This window comes from Penicillium mononematosum (genome assembly GCF_028829835.1).
Source record: "Penicillium mononematosum strain IBT 11891 chromosome Unknown utg000002l:1.0-8112719.0:1.0-8118358.0, whole genome shotgun sequence".
Lineage (NCBI taxonomy): Eukaryota > Fungi > Ascomycota > Eurotiomycetes > Eurotiales > Aspergillaceae > Penicillium > Penicillium mononematosum.
In genome coordinates this window covers 6103043-6116935 of record NW_026643272.1, presented here as the reverse complement: position 1 = coordinate 6116935, position 13893 = coordinate 6103043, and the positions used below count along the sequence as shown (strand labels likewise).

The 13893-nt window shown below is 48.3% G+C and overlaps 8 protein-coding genes across 8 annotated transcripts; 4 read left to right on the top strand and 4 right to left on the bottom strand.

Moving 5' to 3' along the window:
* Position 1: 1 nt before the first annotated feature.
* Positions 2–1335, top strand: N7519_004106 (Oxoglutarate/iron-dependent dioxygenase; the record flags this gene model as incomplete). Its single annotated transcript, XM_057290882.1, has 4 exons — positions 2–89; positions 191–292; positions 353–513; positions 574–1335. 4 exons carry the CDS (start codon positions 2–4, stop codon positions 1333–1335), a joined length of 1113 nt encoding a protein of 370 aa, XP_057152084.1.
* Positions 1336–2297: 962 nt separating this feature from the next.
* On the top strand, positions 2298–2704 carry N7519_004105 (uncharacterized protein; the record flags this gene model as incomplete). Its single annotated transcript, XM_057290881.1, has 2 exons — positions 2298–2409; positions 2526–2704. The coding sequence occupies 2 exons, from the start codon at positions 2298–2300 to the stop codon at positions 2702–2704; spliced, it is 291 nt and encodes a 96-aa protein (XP_057152083.1).
* Positions 2705–3143: 439 nt separating this feature from the next.
* N7519_004104 (uncharacterized protein) lies at positions 3144–5178 on the bottom strand (the record flags this gene model as incomplete). The annotated part of the gene is made up of 7 exons (XM_057290880.1): positions 3144–3676; positions 3730–3784; positions 3845–4360; positions 4432–4570; positions 4622–4741; positions 4798–4996; positions 5046–5178. 7 exons carry the CDS (start codon positions 5176–5178, stop codon positions 3144–3146), a joined length of 1695 nt encoding a protein of 564 aa, XP_057152082.1.
* A 1646-nt stretch (positions 5179–6824) lies between these two features.
* N7519_004103 (uncharacterized protein) lies at positions 6825–7574 on the top strand (the record flags this gene model as incomplete). The annotated part of the gene is made up of 1 exon (XM_057290879.1): positions 6825–7574. One exon carries the CDS (start codon positions 6825–6827, stop codon positions 7572–7574), a length of 750 nt encoding a protein of 249 aa, XP_057152081.1.
* Positions 7575–7834: 260 nt separating this feature from the next.
* N7519_004102 (uncharacterized protein) lies at positions 7835–8131 on the top strand (the record flags this gene model as incomplete). The annotated part of the gene is made up of 1 exon (XM_057290878.1): positions 7835–8131. The coding sequence occupies one exon, from the start codon at positions 7835–7837 to the stop codon at positions 8129–8131; it is 297 nt and encodes a 98-aa protein (XP_057152080.1).
* Positions 8132–8955: 824 nt separating this feature from the next.
* On the bottom strand, positions 8956–9354 carry N7519_004101 (uncharacterized protein; the record flags this gene model as incomplete). Its single annotated transcript, XM_057290877.1, has 1 exon — positions 8956–9354. The coding sequence occupies one exon, from the start codon at positions 9352–9354 to the stop codon at positions 8956–8958; it is 399 nt and encodes a 132-aa protein (XP_057152079.1).
* Positions 9355–9409: 55 nt separating this feature from the next.
* Positions 9410–10548, bottom strand: N7519_004100 (uncharacterized protein; the record flags this gene model as incomplete). Its single annotated transcript, XM_057290876.1, has 2 exons — positions 9410–9477; positions 10290–10548. 2 exons carry the CDS (start codon positions 10546–10548, stop codon positions 9410–9412), a joined length of 327 nt encoding a protein of 108 aa, XP_057152078.1.
* Positions 10549–11814: 1266 nt separating this feature from the next.
* N7519_004099 (serine hydrolase domain-containing protein) lies at positions 11815–13735 on the bottom strand (the record flags this gene model as incomplete). The annotated part of the gene is made up of 6 exons (XM_057290875.1): positions 11815–12595; positions 12645–12857; positions 12934–13141; positions 13208–13469; positions 13528–13606; positions 13632–13735. The coding sequence occupies 6 exons, from the start codon at positions 13733–13735 to the stop codon at positions 11815–11817; spliced, it is 1647 nt and encodes a 548-aa protein (XP_057152077.1).
* Between the last annotated feature and the right edge of the window lie 158 nt (positions 13736–13893).

Genomic DNA, 13893 nt, shown 5'->3' with positions numbered 1-13893 from the left:
CATGGCAACTTCGGCTCCAGCTCCAGTCCCAGTTCCTGCAGGATCCGATATTCCTACCTATAGCCAGGTCCCCGAGACTACTTTTGATCGTAGGTCTTACGCATTCTCCACTCATGCACTACTGCAAAATCCAGGATCTTGGTGAGGCCGAGATTTGAGACACCGTCGCTAACATGTGAGTTGCATGCAGTGGACTGGGCGGACCTCGCAACCTTGGATCTATCTCTGTTTGACGAGCCCGGTGGTAAAAAGCAGTTAGCCAAACAGCTTTTTGGGGCTATCCAAAATATAGGTTAATACTACATGATTCCAACTCCCGTTTTGCACGCTTGGAATACTTATGAAGCCTTAGGTTTCTTCTATATTATCAATTTCGGCCTATCACAAGAGGATGTCGACCGCCAATTCTCTATTGGCAAGGAGATCTTCAAGCTCCCAATCGAGGAGAAGCTCAAGTTTCGTGCGGAGACTGAGAATGGTGGTTACAATGGCTACAAGCCAATGGGTCTCCGGGTAAGTTGAACCGATAATCTGTGACCCGGGAAATCAATTATCTCTAATCCTTCAACTTAGGAAACCAGTCCGGGTGTTTATGACAAGACAGAAATCTACAACATCCCGAAATTCATCCCAGCCCTTGAGCTTCCGCAGCCGGACATTGTGAACGACAATCGTCCCATCATCGAGGGCTTCGCACGCCATATTCATGACCAGATAGCATGCAAACTTCTCACGCTCTTCGCCATCATCCTCGAGCTACCCGAGGACTACTTCCTGAAGGTCCATCGCTACGACGAGAGAAGCGACTGTCACCTACGGTACATGAAGTACCACAGGCGTACAGAGGAGGAAAACGAGAAGGCCGGCGGGATTTGGACCAAGGGCCATACCGACTTTGGCAGCATGACCTTGCTGTTCCGTCAGCCCGTTGCTGCGCTGCAGGTTCGCACACCCGAGGGCGAGTGGAAGTGGGTCAAGCCGTATCCCGAGAGCATCACAGTAAACCTTGCGGACTCACTCCATTTCCTCACTAATGGGTTCCTCAAGAGCAGCATCCATCGCGTCGTTGCACCGCCGCCGGATCAGAGGGACGTAGACCGCCTGGGTGTTTTGTACTTTGTTCGACCGGAGGATAGCCTCGAACTGCGGCCTGTGGTAAGTGAGACGTTGCGTCGTCTGGGGTATGATCAGACAACTGACAATAGTGCGCTTGGGATCACTGCTGGCGAGTGGGTGAAGGCGAGAGTGATTGAGGGAGTTGACAGAGGTGTGGTTCAAAGTGAAATCAAAGATCAGCCTATCATTGGGGGTGTGGTAGCTAAGTACTATGATTAGAGAGTACATATTTGGTGTCTCGGATGTTTGTTTCTACTTGGTTGGGTGCCTTCCTCTGTTGTCAGCCTTCTGAAGAAGGAGCCAAAGCATTCCCATGTACTCCGTACTCACTTTACTCACTTTACTCACTTCTCTCCTTCGACCTTCACAACTCCCTTGCAAAATATCATTCAAATCCCAGTAAATCCCCTGGGCTTCCTTTTGGCGATGGTAACGCCACCTCTATCCTCTCGTGCCCCTAGTGGGTGGCATAGCCCCAAGATTTGGGACTTTTTGAGTACCAACTCGAGCGAACTGGTCCATCCAGTTTCGAAATTGATTGGAAATTCTCTGTGTTCGCTTTAATCGTACGTCAAAAATATTGACAACAGAAAATGCTATGTTGCTGACCGTCAAGTGAGTGCTTTTCCCCTTGTGATACAGTCTCAGATCAAAATTTCGGCATTCTGTCTGCACTCGACGTAGGCCCCAACTCAGACTCCTCTCATCCCAACTTATCCAGGGGTTGCTTCACCAGTCTACGATACGTCTACTCCAAGCAGAGTTAGAGCAATTATATCTACAAGCAGTGATATGGCAACAGTCCACAGAGATGGTGGCGTGGATCATGCACGATGAAAAGAATGGTCAAACTGGTGACTTTCATTGGTAAGTCAGATCTGATCATTCTCTCAAGCATTCTGTTCTAACCAATTCTTATAGACGCCTGCTTATCTCGCAGGACAACCATGAAATATTTCTGACCTATCGTCATGTGTGACAATAGATATGTCAAGTGCTTGGGACAAAAGGCTGATTCAATCGATTCTCGTCGAAGTCCGCCAATTGCGTGGTAGAAAACGGCTCCGCAAAGTCGAAGCCCCTAACCTCTCCCTACGGCTATCACTTTATCTAACGGCTAGCCTCTTACTCGTCAAAATGGTGGGAGAGTGCATTCAGAAATGAAGTCCCGATCTAACAACATGACCACCTTCGCTCTAACCGCTATGGGACTGCAATTTGCATTCCAAAACTACAACGGCAACCAGGCTGTTCTTACCCAAGATAATCTCGCGAGCCGGGCCAAAATTGGCCGTCGGTTGTAGTAGAGTCTGGGCTTTCGGAATCCCCTTCAAAGTTGATGTCAGATGTCCGCTATTGGCTTACCCTGTCAAACCGGGAAATCCAAGTTGCAATCTCCATCAGAATAGGTCGGAGCAACCCAGAGATCGTTCTGGAGTCCTGGAAGCTCGACAATGACAGGTTGAAACGTCAGCAAGAGGTTAAGGTCCACAAAGGCGAGAACAAGAAGGTCTACGTCGGGCCAGCCCCTTCGTTCTCGGCTTCCCAACCCCTCCCAATGGGTGCCGAATGGTGGTTCGGAAACTAACAACAACACCGATTGGTTTTACTGTTCAAGATCCACAAGAACCCTTTTTGGGTGGATGCTCTTGTCTAAGTCCCCTGAGTCTATGGGGCTTGACCATAATCAAATCCGAGATTGGGGAATGCCAATCTCTCCGGTCCGGCCCTTGCCGTCGCCGCAGAAGTGGCAGTCTCTGAGTCAAGCTCCCACCTCTTGCTTCGTTATGGTACCACAGGGACATTGGGACACTCTGTCATCGGGCATTGTTGGGTATTCTTAGTCGGACGCTTAGGTAGACAGAAAATATCATCCTTTTTTGCTTCTCTCATAACAATCATAGCGATCCCGGCCCATGAGAAGCTTAATTCAGCATCCACGATGTCTAATAGGCTTCTGCGCTATATAGTAATATTGTGGCTACAGAGAATGACTGTTGCTGAGACCCTCGGTGTCGAATAATATCTCAAAGTTTGGCCCGCATATCTTCCCTGTCGATGATATCAAAGGATGCATCTCCCTCAATAGTCTCGCAGCCAGCAACGAACGTCTCCCATCTCTCCGCTGAAAGTATCGGGGCTGTGATATACGGTTCCATCGTACCCAGTGCATTCAAAAGCTCGCCCACCTGCGGTACAAGAGCATCGGCTGCCTTGCTCTCCATTTCGAATTGATCTGCTCGACTGAGTCCCAGATTCTCGACATACCAACTAGAGTCAGTCTTGACCACACCGGCTTCGTACAGAGCGAGCAGGTCGGGATCAACTCCCTTATCCACCGCTGCCTCATATGCCATGCGATGGCCTATTGCCAGGATCAGAGACCGACAGTGAGGGAGCATGCGACTGTTGTATGCCTCGCTTCGGTGTCCTTCTTCGATATTCCCCAGGAGCATCTTCAGTTCCGCAATGTAACCTTCCTCGTGCTTTGCAATTAACGAATTCGGCTTGATGGCACTTGGGATTTCGTATCGACCGAGGAGGATTTCAGTGGCCAGGCCTATACTGTGTTAGCTGTATAATATGTGTATTCTGGAATTGCGGGGACATTACGAATGCAAAGGACCAAAATTTCACCTTCTGCGATGCCATTACAACGATTCAGAGCCTACACAGGGCGGTCAGTACTTCTTGTGTGATCTTTTGGGTTGTTCTTGGGTCGGCTTACCTCCATCTCCACTAGCTGATTGTGGATAAACACACCCTGAGCACCACATCGCTCAACGAGATTTGCAAAGCTCTTCTGGGTGTATTGCAGAACGGCTCCCTTGAAGATAACTGCTAGCCCATGTCTAACAGAAAAGTCAAGTGAAGTATCACTAAATTTAGCTGTGATCCAGTTTGCAAACGGTTCCATAACCGCACTCTCCGCTAGGGCATGCAAGATGGGCAGCTGCTGAGTACGGAAGGAGATGATCGGCTTTGGAGATCCTTCGGGGCCATGAACTATTCGACGGAGGCTGTACTTGCCCGCTATGAGCACGGCACACTTTAGGCCGGGTATTGTGGACAAGCTTAAAGCTAGTGTTCCAAATCCTAGACGGTTGATGGCCATCAAAAATTGAGTTCGCATGTCGTCCGGCTTTCGGTGACTGCCTAGCATGGCCGTTGATGGGAGGCGGACTTGGTTGAATGAAGTGATGGAGTGGTCGAGAGTTCGTCCGCAAGCGATGGGAGGGGTAACCTAACGATGTCGTTAGTCGGAGTTCAACTATTTTCTTTTTGGATATTCCATCTCACTCACGTTGTCGTTACCCCTTTGCACATCTCCTTCCCATCCCCGAGTCCGACTATGAACGGACGAATCCCTCTATCGTCGTCTCCAATCATGAGACGTGCGAAAACGACGGCGATGCGAGGGATACCAGCTATGGGCATTGATGGTGGCATAAATCTAGAAGTGTTAGTATAATATTCCTTCTGCTATCTTGGATTTTCAGCTTACTTTGCTGCTCCAGGAGTAGGACTGTGGAGGACAAAACTGCCATCGGACTGCAAGGTCGCAGTGGTTTCCAGATTCTTTGCATCACAGCCATGGTCAACCTCATTGAGCATAAAGCAAGCGCTGTAAGATGATTAGTGAGAGGGTTCCTTAAAACGGGGTTGTTGGATGCATCGTACGAGACATCAAAGTTCAGAATTTTCTCGATCACAGGTCGTAGGTCCGGCCTCTTCAGGGCATAAGGGGCGATCGTGCCAGCAACCAAATTATATTGGATTGAAAACAGAATATGAGCCACGATATCCCGGATGATTATTGCATCCATATGGGATTTCCAGAACTTCGGGGTGAGGGAGAGGATATCGTTAATCGTGAGCCCTATGATGTTGTTAGTCCTGATTTGGTAGTTTGATATTTTTCACCTAACCATGGTGTCTGCCTATCTCTCTGGCTCGGTAATAAGAACGTTCCAGAGTTTCATAACTCGCAGCCTCATATCCCTTTGATTGAAATAGAGGAGTAGATAACAGCGGAAGGCTGGATTCTGTTGGGACTCGCATGATAGAAGAAGATGAACGAAATTAATCTAAAATAGAATAGTTAGATGTGCGATCAAACACTTTATATACTTCATATTTTATATGCAATTGACTTTTTCAGCCACAATACATTGTCCAGGCACGAACCTTCTAATACGTCACGATCTGCGATCTGCGATCTCGTGTACCTAAAGATACCTCGCTGAAGCTTGCATATCGCTAGATTTGTGTTCTGTCCACGGGTACGGAGTACTGCATAGTGGATTAGCAACCTAGCAACTCAGGTTGTTACATTTGTTCCCAGCCAGCCACTACACCTCCCTCTCTGCAATATAGCGAGGGCGGGTCATCTGGGAACTCATTTTTACGAGGTTTACTATGCGTTATTTCCTCTGAAAACTCTATCGGCCTATCGGCGATCGCATTATGCAGGGTCCACTATTTGGTGATTTAATACAAAGCAAACTACTCCGTACTCCGTAGAGGAACTAGCTTGTAATACTAAACCGATGGGAACCCTTCTCCGCCCGCGGAGGTCTCGGCATGGACATGATACCTGTTTCGTGGCTGGTGTGGGTACTTATGCAGGTATTCCCAATTGGGATAACGCATCTCAATTTAGCGCTTACTGTAAGCCTTAGCTTCGCATATCCGCTCAGCTACCTTATTAGTAACTGCTATATCCTACTGTTGCTCGAACAATATTGCTCCCAAGACCAGTTCTGCTGATATTTCTGGATTACGTATTACTAAAGACCGGTAACCACGAAAGCTCCCTTGTTAAACCGATATTACATAGTCTTGAATCTACTGACCTCACCTGGGCACTTTTATCACGGAGAACTCCGCAGTTGCATCTCAATGCTACATGATTCACATACCTAATCTACGATCATTACTTGACTGGCCCAAGGTCCCTGGATGACCCCATTTAGACAAACTCACATGTGTCAATCTCTTTTCAGCTCCCCCACATCGGTGGGTCTAACGTAGATCGTGCAGTTTATGTGTCATATCAATTCTCTTTTAGTTAGGCAGAAACAGTCTATTAGTTTCTAGTCAATGATAACTTTCTGTCCATATCTGATCTGGTTCTTCCAGGTTTAACCAAATCCACATTGACTACTTGTCGAACCCACAGGTGTACCGTATCTGCACCATTGTAAATTCAATCAGATGCATGGCGCGGTCACATCTAGGACAATGTCTAGTCGGAAAGAACGGAAATCTCACGAGAGAGGCGCAGTTGATTAACTTGAAACATCTAGCTGGATATGCAAGTGTTATTCTGCTCAGTTTGCGACATCGTTCAGCTCACCTTCACTCATCATGCATCGTACATTGTCACGTACGGAGTACTCCGCGTGCATCTAAAGATGCATGAATTACGTCTAGTATGTTGATGCGTCTTGCATGAAGGATACTCAGCGCTTCTTTTAGAGGTGGCTAGAACGTGCTTGAGTATCCGAATCCTCCGAGGGAGTCATCTATAAAAGAGCTGCTATTTCCGATACAATCCAATTCATTACTCCAGTCGATCATCATCTCTTCCCTCAAAGGATCATAAAGCAACAATAACGTCCAACTTCGTTCACATACTCAGAACTGCAAGGTGAATAGCACCCCTATCCCAAAAACGATACAAATACTCACCATCTTTCCTCCAGATGGTTTACCACGTTTACCTCAATTGGACTGGAAACCAATACAATGGCCGTGAAATTCTCGTCTTCCCTAACAGACAATATGCAGACGAATTCTACAACCGATGCGTCACGACCACAGCTCCTGGCACTGTCAATCCGCTCAGCGATGTCGTGAGATACAGCCCTCAGTTCTGGACGTTCCCCGCCGCTACGCCGGAATCTCGCCCTTTCTTCTTCATTGATTCAAATGCGAAGGACCTCATGGCGACTACCATGGCTGCCCGAATCAGCGGATACGACAACAACCATGCCACTGGCGCCATGCCGGTCATTCCCAATGACGCAACATCTAACGTGGAATATGTCTCAGGTGGTGCTTATTACATTCGCACCAAGACAACACCCCACTTGTACTGGTCCGTTAGAGATGGGAACAATGGATTCATCACTCTTGATACCAGAAAGGCAACCAAGTTCCGAATCAACCGCGATGACTCGGGAAAGCCTTCACCAACGCCGGAAAATGATCGTCGTGTCCTTGAAAGGAAAGATGATGTCCAACTACTTGCACTGAGCTCTAGTGGGTCCCACAGCATCGGTGTGATGGGTCAATCTGTGTCGGTCAATGCAACTTCCTTCCGGTTCAGTTTTGGTAGCTTTTACAATGGAGACTTCGGGGCTAATTGGGATGAGAAACCCAACTTCACTGCAGACCCAACTCTCGCTTACAAAGTCGAGTACGCCGGTGAGGAGTGGGAGCTTGTGAACTAGGGTTGCGACGAAGGAATCGCTACGTTCAATACCTTTGATTCAACATCTTGAGGTCTGTGAATAAATTGTATCTAGGCAGATATTGACATACGGAATTGTTTACGCGTTGTGTTCATAAATTGAAATTTAAGGCTACTAGCTTCAGATTTATTGAGAGGCTACAGGGCTACTGGAGGGAGACTACGTCAAGAAAAATCAAAAAAAGGGGCATCACAACGACCGTGATGTGCCCAGAGGTGCATTCACTGCCCCGAAAAATCATGCTATCTGCTAGTCATAACCCCCCCACCCAAAATCTAAAGTCCACCTCCTACCTCCAACGACCGTTAGCGAGAGAGACGGGAGGCCATAGGAAGAATCTTCTCTGGGAACCGAGCGAGCCGCTCCTCGTACTCCGCCTGGTAGGCAGTGCCCTGGATGCCCTCCTCGACAATCAGCTCCACGCTCTGGTGGAAGCTTTGGATAGCTCCATACTAGAGGTGTACGTTACCTTCCGTGTCTATGGACTTGTGCTTGGACATGGAGGATCCTGCAAACTTTTCGGGACTGCCGTCTAGATTGACTGCAACGGGGATCGGCTGGTGAGTCAGGAGCCACTGCCGGTAGTGAGCTCAGCGGGAGCCCTGATACCAAGAATTAAAGGGTTAGCAAGCAAGCAGCTAGAAGAGGGGCCATTAACACAAAGAGTCATACCGAGCAGCCATTATGAATGCCGTGTTCGGTGATGTGGTTCCTCGCCAGCAAGCGGAAGGCCGAGCAGAGGTTTGCAAGGCGGGCCCCTAGCTCGGCGAGGAAGGGGGAAGGGAGAATCCAGGTCGGAACGAAATCATCGGAGAATGGGGATGGGGGTGTTTATGGAGAGAATCAAGAAGCAGAAACTAATCCATGCACTATGGAATAGCAGGGTGTTTATATACCCTGCATAAACAAAGAGAAATGTGAAGACATCCCATCTATGTCAACAAGATTCATTGGTACTTTCAAGAGATCGCAGGATTTTGATTCGGATTTCGTGAGCTCGGGAACCTTCTCATGTACCCAGAGTATTCTCGCTATATATAGAGAGAGAGAAAGAAGTTTTGCCAGTGCCGGTGGGGCCTGTGACGAGAGAAAGAAAGTCGAACCATTCCCTTCCATCGGAGAATGCGGATCGGATTGCGTCGATCTGCCTCGGATTCCGGGATCCCCGGATTCTATTGAGAAATTGACGCGTCTGTGGATCAAGCGTCTGTGGATCAACCCGGTCGTTAGGCCGATGGAACTCGATGGCTGAATTGTCGTGAGCTAACAGCAGACCTTTCATTTTACTGTCCCGTGCAACAGCAAAATGTTCGTTTCCCCACATCGCATATCTGATCGCTCGGCGTGCTTGTCCAATGGATTAGGCGAGGCAACTAGTGCGCGTTCCGATCTCCGAAGCGGAATCCCACCTGTAAAGGTTGCGGAAAGTGACAGAGTTGGTATAACTAGAAGAGGAATGCAGGGCATCAGCAAAAGGTAGTGGGTGTGGTGACGGCAGCAACTGTACCTCAAATGCCCCAACTACTTCAAGTTGTATTCGGACCTTTGTTGAGAGTGCAGAGGGCCGTCGTCCTGTTGCTTTTGGGTAGGTGCACTCCCACCCATATTCTCTGTGGAACTCTCCAAATACACTCCGTCTCACATTGTAGTCATTGTCGTTTGATGAGAGGTTGTAGGCTGAATTCGGGCTCCAGATGACACTGATGCCATCAACGCTGCCCACATGGGCCTCGATGTGGATAGTGTTGGTAATGGCCATTTTAGAGATGAGGTTATTCACATACAGGGAGCCCGCTCGAGAGATTTCGGACAATTCAGGCGCCATCTGCGACATCTGCAACGGCCTTAGGCTCTTCCACGCCGATATTGGGAACGGTCTTGGCTGGAGAGAACCTAGCTCGTCACACGAGTTTCTCGAAAGGGACGACTAAAATAGCATTGGAAACCGCAATGCTTCCCCCACTAATACCCTTAGCGATAATGATACGATGGGTCCCTTGTGTTTGCTGGTTTCGCCCGTCCCATTCCAGCTTACTCGAGGGTTGTGGACGGGTTCCTTTCGTTCAGATTGAGTGTTAATGCTGTATTGGTGTGGCTCTAGCCAAAACTCCGTACTTCAAATCCATGACATCCATGTACTCTGCAATCTGACCTAAAACTGTGTAAGCACAAAAGTAAGGTCTATGAACACGAAGAGCTTTACCAAGAATATTCCGCAGTTCACGATCATCAGATCGAGTTTGAGCGAGATGGAGCTTGGGTATTGGACTCCGCCATCGCTTGAGGGAGAGGGTATCACAGGATACTTGCAAGAATTCATGGTTGAGGTCATGCGTTGAATTCTTGCTGGCTTGTTCTCAGTCCTCTTCCAGAAAATAGCTTTGGCTGTTTAAGCCACTGAATTTCTCCTGGTCATTTCAGGGTTGATGATCCTCTCGTAGTCGTCTTCATCCCTTGAATGGCAAGGCATATTGTGTCTGGCAAATGCTGCTGTTGCTTGTTCCAGCTAAGCTTCCGCTTATGGCACGGGTAATGGGGTGTTGGAATTGCGCCTATTCCTTAGCCACGTCAGTTGTTTCAGTTGTGGTTGAATTGTTGGGTAGTGAAACAAGTAGAATGTGAGAGTGTAGGAAGAGTGAGGTTATGCAAAATCTGCAAACTGTAAAACGATTGAATCGGCCAACATCAACTCACACTTGGTGCTGTGAAAGAAGACGACCGCTTTTGAGCTCGCCACTGCATCCACCGCGAACGCAGGCTCCCAACATCGCTGACGGGAGTGATTATAGTGCTGTACCTGGCTCGGAGTGGGCATGATACGTAGGACGTCAGCGAAAGCCACGGCCTCGCGGGGATCGGTAGTCTTGACTCGGGAGGCGAGGAGTTCAAAGTCCCCACTTGCTGGGGAGTAACGGTAGGGGTGGTAGCTGGTGTCCCCGTCTTTTTCTGGCATTTATATAGCATTTCCTTAGGTCCACAGCTGCATTCTCCGGGTATCTTTGTTGACCTTTTTTATGGGACTATCCGTATGTCCTCTTTGAATGTCATCTCGAATAATTTCTCAGAAGTCTTCTGGAATCTCTGTTTTGTGTTCTGTTTTTGGATATATATATTGGGTTTTATAATTGTTGAGGGCTGCCACTAACAACCAGGGGGGAGAGAGAAGAAGAAGAAGGAAGAAATTATTATCACTTAAACTAACAAAAGCAAAGAATTTATACACCTGCAACAAACAAAATGCTCAATCTGCAAACAGGCCTTAGGCAGCTACAGGAATACGGCATCTCTTAATAGCAATATCTCCTTTGATCTACTTTTCCTGTATTTTCCCCCTCCTTTATTGATCATCTATCTCTCTCTATCTTTATTTTTGAATGGAAGTAATATACGGTAGATATCATAAGACTTATATCAAATGACTGTATTACTTTTGTAGTCTGTCTCACGGGCCCTTTCGCAACCCTTAGATCTAAGTACCTGCTCTGCACCCTTCAACATATGTATGTCATGAGACATGTGTACCTAGGTAAGCAATATGTTGGGTATAGTGTGGTGCCTGGACTTGACCTAGAAGGACTATATTGCAAAAGAGGCAGGTAGTCCCCACCCAAAAAGGTTACTCCAAGGTTCCTGCCCGATTTCGTTTCCACTTGCCCTGTGCCAAGATTGCCAAGAGATCCACGTCGAGTGAGTCGGGGCTCTTGGCAAGGGGCCTCCCCCTTTTCGTACTCCTTTCCCCCCCCCCACCGAACGGCCGCCGTCTCTGATCTTGTGTTTTAACGCAGCCACGGCCCATATCGCGTGCGTTACTGTTCTCGTCAAATTACACGACCCGTTTGCCTGATTCTTGCTACGGTCTCAAAGCGCTTCCACCGGACGTCCTCCATCCCCAGTCATCAAACGTAACGGAGACTTTCAGGCACAGCTTGTCTCCAAGGAGGTAATCAAAATAGTCTATTTCACCGTGAAACGCAAAAAGACACGCGCGACCTCCTCTCGACGAAGGAGGCCAGAACGCGACGCGTCGATATTGGAGCATGGTGTCCTATGGAATTCTTTTCCTAGCTTGGGCTCATGGTTCTCAAAAGTCCAGCCATAATTAATCGACTTTTTAGCGCTGGTACGTAGAGTAACTATGTACAGTAAGAAAATAAAACAGCCGCCAAGTTCGATGCATCATGACGAATCAACCGCAAACGAGATCTTCTCCCCTTAAACTCTAGGGAAGAGTAACACGCAACGCCCGAGGGGATAAGCTCGTCGCATAGCCGTCATGATTCAGTGCGAACTCAAACTCTGGAAGACCGACGTTGCCATACACCAAAGAGTCGAGCAAAATCCACGAAAAGCAGGATCCAACAAGGGGCCCAGCGTCTTTTGGTGCACTAAGTGTATAGATAACAGCCAAGAAGGAGATCTTCCCTGGGGTCTCCAGGCCGCTAGGCTGTAGACGAATGCTTATCGCAGAGCGATCGGTCACTCCTTGCAAACCCATCAAAGACTCGATCATGTCGACCGAGTTGCTGATCCATGATGAGACTACCAAGCCAGCCCCGTCATCGGCGGTGATGGTAATTGAGGAATTGGAGGAGTCGCTCGTCAAAGCATATGTGCCCCCAAAGCGTTTCAGAGCTTGGTTTCTGGCGACTTCGTCAAACCCGGGAAGCATAATATCAGCAACCATCTCCCCGATTGTCGATGTCATCACATGGGAGTTACCACCAGCAACTAAAACTGTAAAACCGGCATTGTGATCTGGCGAAAGACCAATGGAACTGGAGTAAAGCCCGATGTCTCCGGCCTTGGTGTACAGGTCGACCCGACGAGGTGTCAAAAATGTATAGATCTCCCAGGGCGCGCCTACGGAATGTTGCAGGGATGACGTGTGTGTTAGCGGCTTCATCCACCGCCTTGTCACGGCAGGGTCCACAAGGGTGCTGGAGAGAACGGCGCGTCCAAATGTGGCCATGTCATTTGCGGAAGAGAACATGCCTCCAGCTCTAGCAATTTGTAAGTTAGGTATACATCAAACAATGTATTAGCACTCACGGAGCCTCTTCGCCAATCTCATATCCAAACCAACTGAAAGTCTCATTGTGGGGAATCACCGCCAAGCTAGGGTCCGGGACCTTGAGACAGGACCGAGTCAAGTTGAGCGGCCTGATAAGACGGTCCCATAATATTTCTTCGTAGTTGGCGTTTTGCGATTGACTCCAACGCGTATCCCAGAATTTGATATCCTGCGTTGGAGTATATCGGTGTCTGTGAGGTCGAAGTCAAGGGATCTAATAGACCACGTTAGGGGTATACCTAGATTCAGTGGAATCACCCTACTCACGCGTTTTTAGAATGCCACGGAAAAATTCTTGAAAATGTCCCCTCTGTCAGCCAAATAATTCGAGCGATGATGTGAGCACACGAAATCGACTTACCTTGCCTATCGCACGGGTACTCACTCCCACAAGTCAGCTGCTCGTCCTCTGGAAGCGAAGGGAAGCCCATGCTTTGAAGAAGATCCGACTTAAATCCGAGGTCACCAAATGCATCTAGAATCCAAGATCAGTGTCTTTTCGCATTGCCCACTCGGGTCATCGGGGTATGGGTCGTCATACAGTCTCTTGCAAGGCCCGCTTGGTGACTAGCCAGTTCGCCGATCGTAACATCGCTCCATTGCAAATAATTAATCTTGTCCTTTGCTTGCGCTGGGCTGTACTCTATTTGCAGCTCAGGCACGTATTTCGAAACGGGCTCGTGGAAGTACCGCGTTCCTTCCAAAGTCATGAAGAGAAACATTGTCCACAGCTTCGATATGCTGCCAATTCGGAACATGGTATCCTCGTCTACCTCTTTAACCCCCCACAGATCCAACTTTAACTGGATTATCTGTGTGGTAGAAACCGAATGCCGAATGGTCCTCTTCGCTGCTGAAGACCTGCACTGCGAATGATATACCAGGTAGACTTCCATCCTCGATAGCTTCATTGAGCTTTGAGGTCAATTCCTCAGCTTTGCTGGAAAAAAATGGGATCCTCTGACAGAGCGGTAGGGGCAGGGAATGCTGGACCTAAAAGAGGACATCCTGTTGTTTTGATGGCTTCGGCTGAGAGCGCCAGGGCGGATAATGTCCACAGGGAGCGCATTATGAAGAGGAATCAAGAAGTTGAATGGATAGACGTGTAGTCCAGATCCAAACATCGAATGCCGGGAAATGCATCCTTATATGTAGGTCCAATCGTAAAATGCCAGTTTAAAGAAAGGGCATTACTGTTTTCCTTTCTAGGGCTCAGGAATGTCTTGG